The following is a 15,224-nucleotide window of genomic DNA, read 5'->3' as shown; positions in this document are numbered from 1 at the left end:
TTACATTATTTACCGTAACTTATTTTTAAAATGTGTTTTTCAATTAAAAGACACACCAAGATTGTTTACCTTATTTCTAATGCAAAAAAAAACGAAGTATAGTTATAAATAATGGAAATAAATGTAATTTTATTTTCAACAGCCAACAATATAGATATTCAATTTAATAACTCTCTGTATGATACACAAAAAGAAAATAAACCCTTCCGGGAACCCTCTTCGCCATCTTTCACCTTAGATGGCCGGTTAGTACAAAAGTTACAATAATAACAATGTCGATAAAGTAGGTCAGCTTGTGAAAGTTCACTGGTTATCGGAGGCGACATTGATGCAATGGATATATAATGCTTACGTAGGGTGGAAGAGATCTCTGCTAATAAATTTAGATGACGGAATTGTATTTTCCGGAAGTCTGAACCCATAATACTCTTCTAACTGATATTTTCTTCTTTCAGGCGGTTTTCCAAAAATGTTTCTATAGTGTAATTATTGCGTTATTTCGAGCCGATTTAATTTTATTAAATAGTCTTTAACTAGACTTAAAATGAAATAAAGAAAATTAATGTTGCTTAAAAATTAAAAATGCTTCATGTTGTGCCAAAAGAACATATGTATTCATAATAGGGGTTATTACTGCAATGTTCTGCCGCCAAAACACAAACACCCAACGTAAACCATAGAGTAACTTATATCATACCGTGCCTTTAAAAACTGTTTTTGACAAGTTTTCACAGACAATAAAATTATGACAACCAGTACAAAGTTTGCAAGTGAAGTACCTAAAAGCACGTGGCCGCCTACATCTTCTGACTGACGATGACCCAACCAATTAAGTTGCAAGAACTGATTAAGTATTTTTCTTTTTCAAGTTAGTTAAATAAGATCTTTTTCCTAGTAAAAATATACTGTTGAGCAATAGTTTAAAAAACATTGCTGCCTGCCTATAGGTAAACCAGAACTTTGGGAGTATTGTCAAGAGGGCGCTCGTTTTGAATTTTATATAGCAACAATTTGTATAGTGGGGACAATGGAAATTGGCAGATGATTTTTGTTTTATTCCGACAACTTTAATAAGTGCGAAGTTTGATGATTGGATATTTCTTCGGTTTTTACGCTTTAATGGCTGACTCGATTTAGATAAAATGAATAGCGTAAAGTCAATAAGTAACGCAAGAGTTATAAGTAAGAATTTATATAGATAATTTTACAAATAAAATTATTTAACGTACCAAATATGTTCTATTCAGCATAGTTGAAATCGGGATCTAAATATTCTTCAGTCATCAAGGAATTTGACTCGTTCTCAACATTATACTCAAAATCGGAATCTAAATATTCTTCAGTCATTAAGACATCAACCAAATCGTGACGACCTGACTATAGTGACATTTGTCTATAAGTTTGAAACTTACCCGTCAATTCAGATGCTAATTTCGTTATGTTTTTAATGGAAGTAATTTCTCTCCCGCACGTTTTTTTCCAATAAATAACTATACTTATACACTATTTACAACTTTTTTCTCTGTAAAATCTAAAACTTTCGGCATGATTATTGCAGTCTAATAATAATTCACACGAAACTAGACAAAGCAATGTTTACATTGTCAATATTGACAACTATCATAGAGGGTAGATGTTGTCTATTATTAAAATTGTTGCCATTGCTAGAAATTAGTACCAACAAATTTCCGTAATATGGCGCACCCTCAATAGATCCTGGTTCACCTATACACTTTTTGATTTCTGTTCAATCACTACATAGTATAAAACAAAGTCGCTCCCCGCTGTCTGTCTCTACGTATCTTTAAAACTACGCAACGGATTTTGATGCGGTTTTTTTAAATAGATAGAGTGATTCAAGAGGAAGGTTTATGTATAATTTGTTAACTCGTGCGAAGCCGGGGCGGGTCGCTAGTAGAGACAGATAACGCGATTCGCTCTCAACAGTTATAGTTGATTCCTATGTGTAATCTTATATCAACCTGCATGTACTATCTTACGCAAATAAATTATGAATTACGAACAACAATTTTGTTAGACAGTGAGAATTCTTTACGTAGTGCTATTTATACTGCTTACCATCAGGCGGCCCGTATGCTTGTTTGCCACCTATATGGTATAAAAAAGTATATATATATGTTCTGTGAGCCAACTTTCTGTACGTACCTGCCAGCCGCCGAAGACCACGTTCCTCTCAAGATACAGCAGCCGCTTGTCCGTGCACATCACCACCTCCTTGGCGGGGATCACCCACACGTGCGCCTCATACGAGTCCGTGCTCACGAACTTACCCTGATGAAATGAAAATCAATCAGTTCAGCTAATCAAGACGTTCATACCTGGAAATCATATATATATTTATTGGAGATAATATATCCGAAATAAATTAAAAGTGAAAAAAACTAACTGGCGTTTAAGTGTAATGGTCTTACGGTAGATGTAGCTAGGGTAAGGCCCATATGGTGGAAATATGCTGCTGGGTGAGGTCTTGGTAGCTCAGATGGCAGGGCACTGGGCTAGCGATCCAGTGGTCATGAGTTCAAAGACAGTAACTTTTTTCACTTTTAATTTAATTATAAGCTTAATAGCATTGTACGCAGACGTTTCTGTTTGATACAGTTAATATGATATATCTTTACAATTTGGATTTTCAGCACATAAAGTATATTTCACAACGTTTTGTCCTCCAGTGTAAAAATTCTACGTAAAACGAAAGTTTTACGTGAAGGATAGTCATTATAATATTGAAGACTTTCGCGTTTTGAACACATATTTAGACGGTTCTATCGCGAAATATATTGTATTACCTTTATTTACCGACGTTTCGACACAGGTTTCACTGGTCGTGCTCGCGGCTAACAAAAAAAACAACGGGTTGCACTCCGGGAGTGCCGGCAGAAGTGAAAACTCAATGACATTGTAACAGTTTTTCGATCAGGTCACGTGTCCGTCTTACGAATCTTACGGTCACGTGACCTGTCGCGAGTTTAACATTTTTTCCCCAGCACAAAAAGTGCACAGCGCCGCTAAAGAAGTTTTCACTTCAAAAAATCGCGATAGACCCGTCTATAAATGTGAGTTAATAAGTATAGTCATTGCCAAGATTGCCAAGTCGCTAGGAACTTAGCGTGGCTAGACTATACGGAGTAAAGATTTTCTCTTAGCGACCTCAGCCCGCCACACTCTACATGGTACCTTCTCCAGTTCGGACAGCATCTTATAGCCCTCGGCGTGGCTGCGCGAGTACGGCCTCACGCCGGTGTCGGCCGGCAAGTACCGCGCGGCGCGTCGTTTCGTCGTCTCTTCTGACAAGTCAGCCGCCCTAAAGACACATCACATTTAATACGTATTGCTGGGTATATTTTTAGAGTAGTGTATGAAACTGTAATTGTTTACCCGAGACTAGAGTCAGACCGAGAAAAGTCTGCAGCGATAGCCCAAGCAGTGCAAGTGTCATATTAAACGTCAAACTTATATGAATTTATGACGTGTAACACTTGCACTGCGTGGGCTAACAAAATCGCTGCAGACTTTTCTTGGTCTAACTCTAAGTTATTTATCATTTCATAGTAACATTAAGTTACACACTATATCTTGAAGCTATGACCCAAAAGGTTACAAAGGTAAGTTTTGGCCTACAAACTATGTATATCTAGTGTTTACAACTAAATCAACCGAAGCTAAAGCAATTTATGAATAAGTGGGCCATGCTACACAATTTTATTAGCTACACTACAAAAGGTAAATGTTGTTAAGTACGATAATTATTACGGTTCACTCAGTATTAAAAAATATTCTATTTTTATTAGGTACATACATAATAGTTATATTTTGATGAAAACTTCTTTTTAGAATCATGAAGACGTAATATTGTCGTAGGTATATTCTTTCGCTTGTTCACAGACCATCCATAAAATACGTACTTAATCAAAAGGGTAGGAGGAGGGTTGAGATGTGAATGACGTGTAGTAGAAAAACACATAATGTTAACTTACACACAGCTAATTCATTCTTTATTCACGGAGAATGAAATTTCAAAATAGAATTCGCCGAAACAAAACTGCGCAAAACGTCTTAAATATTTGCTAATAATTTGCGTATTTTAAGGATGGCCCTAACGCTACTCGAACAAAGCCATAATAAAAAATTCGCGCGCCGAAATAAGTGATCCGTAAAGACATTTGTAGCTACGTCTCGTTATTTCAAACTACCCAACTTCGAGTCCCCAATAACCTTACTATTAACTACCTAACCCTAGTGAGATAACTAAGTCGCAACGGAATCAAGATGTAAAGGACTGACACTTCGGCCACAAAACGCACTATCCGACCACCATACATTGGTTATGTATACCATACGTTGCTCAAAACAAATGTATGGCCATCGGCGTCGAGCGTGCATTCCGTGTCCCTCGGACTATATGACGCAGGCGGGCAGCCCTGTGATCAAAATGAACGAATGTCGCATGAACTAAATCGTAATACAGTATATTACTGGGACCATAGACTAGGAATCCTCTAGACGGAGTTTAGAGCTAAAATTATTTCATGAAACCGATGCTGCCAAAAATACTGGGGTGCGGGGGACGAGGTGAGCGAGTCCCGTGCCGTGATTGGTCCGTTCAAAGACACGGACGTCACACAAAGACACTGACTCGATAATGGAGTAAAAATACCGTATATTTGTGGCCAGGGCTCGGAACCGGTTTTTTTGTAAAACCCAAAATAGCCCAATATTTTTAATTATTTTATGCTTTTTACGTAGGACTGAATCATGTATTTATGTAACAACTTCGTATTATTAGATTGTCCCATTATAAATTTAATAATAAACCAAAGAACGAAAAAGAACGTAATAATACCGGTATTTTTTGTATGAAGAAAAAACCGGTTCCGAGCCTTGTTTGTGGCAGAGGTAGCGCTACTATGCTCAGTCTAGAGGATGTCGTCTGTGACTGGGACCTTCTGACAGTAGTGCAGAGTCCAGTAATGAAGTCGACGATACCGCCGACGGGGCGCGTCAGGAGCCCCGCGGTGCCGATCCCCACGCCCTTGAAGAAACCGCTTGCGCCTCCGCTCTGCGCGCCGCGCACCGGCATCACGATCACGCCGCACAACCCTTCCGCTATGCCCTATAACCACTAGGCCGTTCAACTACTAAAATCTCATCTTAGCGTTTCCCTGATAGGTGCCCTGGGTCCGCTTTGGCAATCTAATATGCGACTGTCATCTGACCTTACAATCCAGAGGAGTAACTAGGCCTCCGGTTATTTTTGACGTTTTCATTCACCGAAAAGCGATTAATTCCACAAATCTATTTCTCTCTAAATTTCCTCCTTCTAGCACGAGGCCCTAATAATGACGGGCAGCTCCCAGAAATCCCAGATTTCTCAGAATTCGTATAGGCATTTCGCACGGGGGGCCATCCATGAAATACGCTTACATGATAATCGAAAAGTATCCGAACATGGCTCAACGCGACGATAAGTAAATTACAATTTCATTATAACCTCGCCTTAATTAAACCGTCCTGTCCTGAATTATAGAAAAATATTAAAACAAAAAAAATATGCAATAAAAATCATAAAATGTTATAAAAAAAGACTAAAAGGGGAAAAGAAGTATTTTATGGATGCTCCCGTATGTACCTTAGCTAATCCTTGGGAGTCTACAGATTCAAATCCAGTTAGAATTGTACGGAAATGTTATTTGTATATAGAATAACTACATAAGACCACACATTTTGTAACAGAGCGCAAAGGGCCATAAAAAGGCTAGTGTAATGTATAAAACTGTTATTTCAAAATTATTAAAAGCTTGAAACACAATATTAACCCTATGAACGCCATATTTCATGTACAAAACCGTCAGTGACGTCACTCACATGCCAAAGTTATGGGCGCAAGCAAGCAAATATAAACCTTAATCGAAAGCGTGAAGGTTAAATTTACAGCGTACATTTATAAGCGGTCTTGGTGCTCTGGGAACGACTACTTTCGTCAACTTTTATAACGATTACTCGATAAGATAACGACTATATGGCAGCAAGTCATTACTTTATTGATTCGCTCTTTCAAATTTTAAGTACGTACGTACAGGCAGACAAAATGTTTAGTTTTTGACATTTATTCTAAAGGTTCCTGTGACATAAGAATACTAGTAAATTGTTAGAATATTGACTAGACATTTTCTCGTCCAAAGCATTTCATGCATCTTGCAACCACTTACCCACTTAATTCGAAAGAAATAACATGATAAACGTGTAGATTAAAATATGTGTGTTTTATTCTGGCACGACAGCCTAACAAGTCGCTATTAGAGTCTGGAATAGTGGTGATACAAAGAGAACGTTGAAATACTGGCCCTTTCCACTAAAAGGAATCAATATCATTTAGCAACGTAGCGGGGATCTCAAGGGAACTTGGTGGGCTATAAAATGTCAAAGTGCAAGTAAGTAATACATAATAGAAATAAAATGTTTCAAGCATTAAAATAATCCATGGACTCTGCGCAACAACGCTTAGAAACCCCTCCACTCCTTGAGAGCGCGTCCTTAATCATGAAACTTAGAATAGAATATAATAGTTTTTTATTCGTAAACACAAAGACAATAGACATACATAGAAATATCATAGTGAAAAATAAAGTGTCACGAAATGGCCCCATCACAGCATGTTGCTGGCGACTTCCAGCGCTGATCTTCCGATGAAACCATCAAGTGAGAAATAATCACGGAAACATAAAGGAAAGACACATAAAATAAGCCGAAAAATAAAATTACACACAGTAATACTTAGGGCTCTAATTCACTTCTTAACAGCGTCGAAGTCTCGTTACGTCGCGACCGAGGCCCTTAAAGGGCCCCTCGACTCCCTCAGGGCGCGCTTTCTCTATCGGCTTCGTGAATAACAGTGTACATGTACATGTGTAGTGGATAGGCCTAGAGTCATAATTCACCTCTTAACAGCGTCGAAGGATCCCGAGGCGAAGTCAACCACGCCTGCCGTAGGCCTCGCGACGAGACCAACGGCGCCGCGACCGAGGCCCTTGAAGAATCCCTCGACGCCCTCGGAGCGCGCGCCCTCTATCGGCTTCGTGAATAACAGTGTACATGTACATGTGTAGTGGACAGGCCTAGAGTCATAATTCACCTCTTAACAGCGTCGAAGGATCCCGAGGCGAAGTCAACCACGCCTGCCGTAGGCCTCGCGACGAGACCAACGGCGCCGCGACCGAGGCCCTTGAAGAATCCCTCGACGCCCTCGGAGCGCGCGCCCTCTATCGGCTTCGTGAATAACAGTGTACATGTACATGTGTAGTGGACAGGCCTAGAGTCATAATTCACCTCTTAACAGCGTCGAAGGATCCCGAGGCGAAGTCAACCACGCCTGCCGTAGGCCTCGCGACGAGACCAACGGCGCCGCGACCGAGGCCCTTGAAGAATCCCTCGACGCCCTCGGAGCGCGCGCCCTCTATCGGCTTCGTGAACACGCCCGTCACGCCGTCGAACACGCCCTGGGTGATGGTGTAAAGGTCAATACGTGGTAACCACACATAAACAAGAAAAAAAGAACAACGGGTTGCACTCCGGGAGTGCCGGCAGAAGTGAAAACTCAATGACTAGTGCAAAATGTCTGCAGCACTATGTATAATTGAGGTTAACGCCATCTAGCGTTATTTCGACGCATTACTTGAAACCCCTAAGCGCATCACTGTTAGTACTTGAGTTATATTAATACCAGTTAGAGGGAAACTCACTAGATGACATTTAAATCAATAAAGAAAAACTCAATGACATTGTAACAGTTTTTCGATCAGGTCACGTGTCCGTTTTACGGTCACGTGATCTGTCGCCAGATTAACATTTTTTTTCCCCACATCAAAAAGTGCACAGCGCCGCTAAAGCGCGTTTCACTTCAGCAAATTATGTAATAACCAAAGAAAGTGGATAAACACGTCACAAACGCGCAACTTAACTTATGGATATACCTTGCACTGGATTGAGCAATTTATTAGCGAAAATTGAACCAAATTGCTGTACAAGATAGGTACATTTTTTGCAACGGAGAATGGAGAAAGCGGTTAAAGCGAGAGTCACCAAGCCAAGGATAGCGTCTCACTCGCACAAGCTGCCATTGTTTAATGATCCCATAATTATAACGAAATTCTCTAATTTGGGTTTTCAATCTGTCATACTCATTTATTAATATACTCGACCCAGTTTTGGTAAATAGTTCATGAATCCTATATTTATTAAGTACAACTTATTATCGAGTGACACGGTTTAAAAACTGTAAGTTACCATGCATTGATCCTTGTGTAGTATGTGAGTAGTACTTAATGTAATAAAGAGGTAGTAATTTATGGTCATGTTATGTAATCATGTGGCTGTAAAGTATTGATATGTACAAAGTCTTACATAATTACCAAACTAAAATTATTTCTGCACATCCGCTTCATTTAAAACTCTGATTTAACAAGGCTTATTATTTATTGGGCATCTAAAACATGAAACAGTTACATTTATTAGGCATGTAATAATATAATTTGGCTGTCAATTCATATTTTAGCGCCAATTAATTTAAATAAGCACCAAACAGTAGCCATTATACTATTAATAAACTGAAGCTAAATTAAGCTTATAGTACGGCTCTTCTGAGGTGAACTTTTCGCTTCAAACCGTAATCTTTCAAACAAAGGCCATTGTCTCTATTATCGCAAAAGCGCTTGCTCCCGACTTGGCACGTGCCAGTAGAACATTCATATTGAAAAACAACCGGTATCGTCATAGTATTAAGGTTCAAATTTAATGTCACTGATATTCTAGATATTACGTTTTGGTAGTGTAGGACGATAAACCGCCCCGAAGCGATACGGCGCTCATATTATTTTGATACTTAGTGTGGTGTTAAAAATGAAACGCGGTTATTTATTATATTGTTTTATTTAAATTATTAGCTTGCGGTAGTAAATGTAATAATTTACAAAGGTGCAGCTGCAAGCATTGTTATTTTTTCTTATCTTTAAAATAACGATACTGTGAAATTAGCACCTCTGATGTGATGCCGACGCATAGTAACAATAAAAACAATGATAAGGCAAACATGGAGCTTTGAAGCGTACAGCTTTTCTAACAAAACGTCACGTGTCAACGGTCAGAAGAAAGGTCGGTTATGATATAAGAAAGAAATTGATTATATCTGATTTTTTATGACACGATTTTATCTAGTAGTACGTATAACTGTTTATATACCTACACGGAAAAATTTTGATTATACCTATGTTAAACTTATTAATCTTAAATTCAGATTTTGTTATATAACAAATATACAACGCTTTATCATAAATAACCGTGTTTCATTTTTAAGACCACACTAAGTATCAAAATAATATGAGTGCCGTATCGCTTCGGGGCGGTCTATCGTCCTACACTACCAAAACGTAATATATAGAATATCAGTAACATTAAATTTGAACCTTAATACTATGACGATACCGGTTGTTTTTCAATATGAATGTTGTACTGGCACGTGCCAAGTCAACGCTTTTGCGATAATAGAGACAATGGCCTTTGTTTGAAAGATTACGGTTTGAAGCGAAAAGTTCACCTCAGAAGTGCCGTACTATACCAAAAAATAAACGGTTACCAAAACGGGGCCATCTAATATTGTAAACAGAAGCGTTGGTGGCCTAGTCCTAGCGGTAACGAAACTTTCAAACCGCAAGTCACGGATTCAAACTCCGATTAGTGTCAAAATGTTTCTTGGATATTATGTACCAGACATCATTTGATATTCATGTACACATGTACCGATAGGATTATCGCAACTTCAAAAAATGTTTTAGGTACTTCTTTTGCCAAATTTTCATTTCACCGAACGCGTTTTATTAACCCCTTGGACGCCATGTCCATCGTGTGCGGCGTGTCATCGTGATCCATGTCGGAATGCACGGAGGTTGACGTGGGCTAAGGCCGCGCGAGTTAGCTGACGTTCTTGGCGGCCAAAGGGTTAAAAAAAACCGGTAATTATGGCTGGCATGTTGTAGAAGCCATAAGGTTAGGTTAGATTTGATACCCTTCTGAAAAACCGACAGTTATTAAAAAACGCGTTAAGTCTAATAAAACATCGGGCAAAAAATGATTCAAGGTTGCGATAAAGATAATAGTACATTATTGTCGAGGTTCGGAAGTAGCTACTTGCTGGCTGAGGATTCGTTTTAAACGGACGACCTTGGGAGTCCGTTTAATTGAATCCGAAGCCAGCAAGTAGCCTTCCAGCCGAGTCATATATAGTGCTCTTCTCAAAAATGGTGCAAGAAATAGAAATATTTTACGAAAGCAACGTGCTAATTTTCACATAAAAAAGTAAAACCATTAAAAAGATATGCTTGCCGCCTTAAAAAAAAAAAGAAGTATTTTTCTGCTGAAAATACACCAACCTATTTGAGACACCTAAATAGTCGCGGTACCAACATTAAGCCTGTAACAGACTATCGCACCGCACCGCGACCTTGGAGCGTCGCACCCATAAGTGAGAGCGAGAAAGAGATATCTGTTTCTCGCTCTCACTTAGGAGTGCGACGCTCCAAGGTCGCGGTGCGGTGCGATAGTCTGTTACACGCTTTATATAATAATAAATGCTGATCATCTGTTTGGCTGTTTAAGGGACCTATGCCTTCATTTGATATGGCCATTTAAAGTTTTACAAAGTTTGGAACTCGTTATATAATGGAATTTGTATGCAACATTGCAGTCCCGAAATCGAGACTGCAATGTTTTTAACTTTTTAATTTTTTGAATGACCATAAACTACGCACTTCGCGACCTACTTTTTAACCGGCAACGTCGACTTTGCCGTCCATTTTTGAGAAAAAGATAGTTTATTCAAGTAGGCATATTACAATGCGCTTATGAACGTCAAATAAAGCTACACCGGCTCCTACACCTCTGCCTCGAGAAGATTTAAATAAATAATTAAATAAATTCATTTATTTAAGGACCATCAGGGATCATTTTTTGTTAGTACTTACGACTATGCCTACTAAATAGGTATAGGTAGCCGGGCTCTGGGATGTAAGGTCAGATGGCGTCTGTTTTTGTAAAAACTGAGCCTATTTTTCGAATTCGGGTTCCAAGGCGGACCTCGGGCACATTTAAGATGAATCCGGGAAAACGCTAAGATGAGAAGAAGAATCCTATGTTGTAAATATGTTTGCTATCAAAATATTTTAAAGAGTTTAATTAAAAAATACAATGGCAAAGTGTTCACTACATCTGTAATGTAAGGGTCATATAAAAAGCGGCCAAGTGCGAGTCGGACTCGCCCATGAAGGGTTCCGTATTTAGGCGATTTATGACGTATAAAAAAAAAACTACTTACTACATATATCTCGTTCAAACCAATTTTCGGTGGAAGTTTACATGGTAATGTACATCATATATTTTTTTTAGTTTTATCATTCTCTTATTTTAGAAGTTACGGGGGGGGGGACACACATTTTACCACTTTGGAAGTGTCTCTCGCGCAAACTATTCAGTTTAGAAAAAAATGATATTAGAAACCTCCATATCATTTTTGAAGACCTATCCATAGATACCCCACACGTATGGGTTTGATGAAAAAAAAATTTTTGAGTTTCAGTTCGAAGTACGGGGAACCCCAAAAATTTATTGTTTTTCTTCTATTTTTGTGTGAAAATCTTAATGCGGTTCACAGAATACATCTACTTACCAAGTTTCAACAGTATAGTTCTTATAGTTTCGGAGAAAAGTGGCTGTGACATACGGACGGACAGACAGACGGACAGACGGACAGACAGACAGACAGACATGACGAATCTATAAGGGTTCCGTTTTTTGCCATTTGGCTACGGAACCCTAAAAATCGACGAAATCTAATTTGAAATGGAACAGGACACAAACTAGTAAATATGGGAAAGATTTCTTTAATTTATAGGTGTAAGTAGAGTAGGAAAAAAAATAACCTCTCAAGTCCTATACCTAACTGTTAACGGATGTTGATGTTGTGGTGTTAACTGGAAGAGATCCCATACAGGGATTAGTCCACCTTTGTTGTATTTAATTTACTCTGTAACTGTGTTTTTCATGTTTGTTTTCTATGTACTATGTAAGGAACGTACATACATATTATTTTGCGCCCGACTACGGTTATTTTTTAAATGACCTCCAATAAAGCTTTGGTTTCCTCCGAAAGCGGTGCCGTCATATAGCGGCCGTCTCCATACAAATACTACGACATCCATATTCCGTATTATTTAGTATAGAGAAGGCCGCTATATGACGGCACCGCTATCCTAGGAAAACCGATCTTAAGAAGGAAGTTATAGGCGGAAAATAAACCGTATTGGGGTTAACTTGTTTCTGCTTCGACTATTGTTAAGATTAGTTGCGGATTAATTAAAAACTGGATTAAAAGTAAAATGAACAACCGTGAAATTGATAAACTACATACCATGACTAGACCTTTTCCACTCCTCGCGAGTCCCTCCTGTAGATTCGCTGGAGGCTTGTTTATGTTGTCGCGTCGACGGCGTTGGTAGTCCTGGATATAACAACTAATATTAATAAAAGTTCAACAAAAAGGTCTGGCTTAGGTAAATAGACATTTCACAATAACATCCATCCGAAAGTTCGAAAACTTCTTGCTTTAGATTAAGGGCTCATTTAGACGGTGCGAGAACTCGCATGAGAGTTTCATTACATTGCGTCATTTGATCGGTCGGCTGAATTGATGTAACCTCAATGGTCCGCAATGTAACTAAATCGTATACGAGTTCGCGCGCCGTCTAAATGAGCCCTAAAGCAAAAAATAATTGCTCATATTCAGTAAATAGCAGGACTTAACTCGTTAGCAAACACTAATCGTTGATACTGAGTGGGGGCCGCACATAAATATGAAAGACATAGGCAAGCGTCGAAAGTTTCAGGGTAAATTTTAGTCAATGAGTGGCTTGGTGGAGCAGTACCAATACCATAAAAGACCTTGACTCACATAGCGAGTAGACTTATTATAATATAATACCTAAAGTGTCATTCAATAGAACTTGCTAACTATGTAAACAAAAGTTACTAGTAAATTGACATTCAGTGTCAATTATAGTATGGCTGTTTGTTTACATAGATAGCAAGTTCTATTGCATGACACTTTATGTATTAGTATTCTAGTTCTAACTATCTCTGGCTTACCAATGAGAGCCCAGGATCAGACTGCTTCTTTTTAGGGTTCCGTAGTCAACTAGGAACCCTTATAGTTTCGCCATGTCCGTCTGTCTGTCTGTCCGTCTGTCTGTCTGTCAGTCCGAGGCTTTTCTCCGCGATCGTTAGTGCTAGAAAGCTGCAATTTGGCATGGATATGTAAATCAATAAATCCGACAAAGTAGTTTTACGGTACTCCCCTACACGTAATTTTTGTCTATGATATAGGATGCAAACGAGCAGACGAATAGCCTGATGATAAGCGATGATCGTCGCCCATGGACGGCCACAATACCAGCGACTTGTTGGCACTGACCTTGTCGAGCGAGAGCGCAGCCAGCCCGTGGCCCATGGCGCCGGTGATGCGCGACATGGCGCCCGCCGCGCCGCCCACCGTGTGCCCCACCAGCGAGCGCACGCCCAGGAACAGGCCCTCGGCGAACTCGCCCGGCCCTTGTTGGCACTGACCTTGTCGAGCGAGAGCGCAGCCAGCCCGTGGCCCATGGCGCCGGTGATGCGCGACATGGCGCCCGCCGCGCCGCCCACCGTGTGCCCCACCAGCGAGCGCACGCCCAGGAACAGGCCCTCGGCGAACTCGCCCGGCCCTTGTTGGCACTGACCTTGTCGAGCGAGAGCGCAGCCAGCCCGTGGCCCATGGCGCCGGTGATGCGCGACATGGCGCCCGCCGCGCCGCCCACCGTGTGCCCCACCAGCGAGCGCACGCCCAGGAACAGGCCCTCGGCGAACTCGCCCGGCCCTTGTTGGCACTGACCTTGTCGAGCGAGAGCGCAGCCAGCCCGTGGCCCATGGCGCCGGTGATGCGCGACATGGCGCCCGCCGCGCCGCCCACCGTGTGCCCCACCAGCGAGCGCACGCCCAGGAACAGGCCCTCGGCGAACTCGCCCGGCCCTTGGATGGCGCCCTGCCAAAACAATTGGACCCTTGAATAGGTTGCATTCCAGAATATGTTTCTCCGACGTAGTTACTACTAAATTAAGTACGACATAGTTTCTACGACGTACTTTATAATGGTTAATTTATTAGCTTTGGGAATTTGATCTCTAACTAATCGACATAAGGTCGAGTTTTCAATGGCTTAAGTATATCTATATCGCTAGTCGAATGCCATGGCATAATTCAGCAGCTCTCTTAATGACTCGCTGGACCAGCGGTACGACGATGAGACTTTAGTGCAAGAGGTCGAGCGTTCGATCCCCGGCTCGTGTAGTATCTTTTTCTATTTATTTATTTTTAAGTTTGTATTCCATACTGCAGTTTAGATTCATGACTTTAAAATAACAACCGTCTCGGGTCGTAGGCCATTCCCGCTCATCTCTTAGATGTGTTCACACCGATGTAGAAACGGCGATGTTATGTGTTAAGTTTACCCTCCAAAATGGAGATGAAATTGCAATGGTATAAATGACATGCAAATTCGAGCATAATTGAAATGTAAAACCTGTGTTTTACCTGTGTAATTAATAGACATTTTTTGCAATTTGTTTGTGTTTTATACGGCGAAGGGGTAAGTGCTATTATTAAGCTAAAAACAGAATCTGTAATTAAGCACTATAGGCATTACAATAGAATTAAATGAGTGCAATTGTTTTAGCCTCTGGACATGCCCTTCAAGTTCCGGGTTACAATTTGATGTCATATAACGATTGGACCGAGGACTATTCAGAATTCATTTTACGTCGCTAGCCGGTGGCAACTGGATAGGCAGGGTTCCAGATGTTGCAGAAAATCCCTCCTGGCGCCTAACAAAACTTAGATTAAGATAATTAGACTTAAGGATCTCATCCGCTAATTTGTATCTTACTTAGTATAACACTAGTTTTTAATTAAATTTATATAAACGTGATAGTTGGTTGTGTTTCTTACCTCAAGAACCCGTAATAAATAGCGCCCAACGTAAAAACAAGATACGGGTTGAGGTTACGTTAGTGTTAGACATTGTGTTCGTATCATAGTGCTTAAAAGGTTAATTATTATTGTTTTTTTTTTGA

General features: G+C 40.2%; 1 protein-coding gene across 1 annotated transcript in view; it reads right to left on the bottom strand.

Annotated features, from left to right (window-relative positions):
* Positions 1 to 15,224, bottom strand: part of LOC134649648 (intermembrane lipid transfer protein Vps13) — a 122,667-nt gene that overhangs the window by 1,278 nt on the left and 106,165 nt on the right. Inside the window, exons 57-61 of the mRNA XM_063504486.1 lie at positions 13,988 to 14,137; positions 12,473 to 12,562; positions 7,345 to 7,514; positions 3,196 to 3,322; positions 2,167 to 2,292 (exon numbers count right to left, since the gene is read on the bottom strand). Of these exons, the coding sequence (XP_063360556.1) occupies positions 2,167 to 2,292; positions 3,196 to 3,322; positions 7,345 to 7,514; positions 12,473 to 12,562; positions 13,988 to 14,137 (663 nt within the window). The remainder of the gene's footprint in view (positions 1 to 2,166; positions 2,293 to 3,195; positions 3,323 to 7,344; positions 7,515 to 12,472; positions 12,563 to 13,987; positions 14,138 to 15,224) is intronic.

The sequence above is a fragment of the Cydia amplana genome, chromosome 7 (genome assembly GCF_948474715.1).
Source record: "Cydia amplana chromosome 7, ilCydAmpl1.1, whole genome shotgun sequence".
Lineage (NCBI taxonomy): Eukaryota > Metazoa > Arthropoda > Insecta > Lepidoptera > Tortricidae > Cydia > Cydia amplana.
The sequence above is the reverse complement of the archived record's forward strand: the minus strand, read 5'-3'. Positions and strand labels throughout refer to the sequence as shown.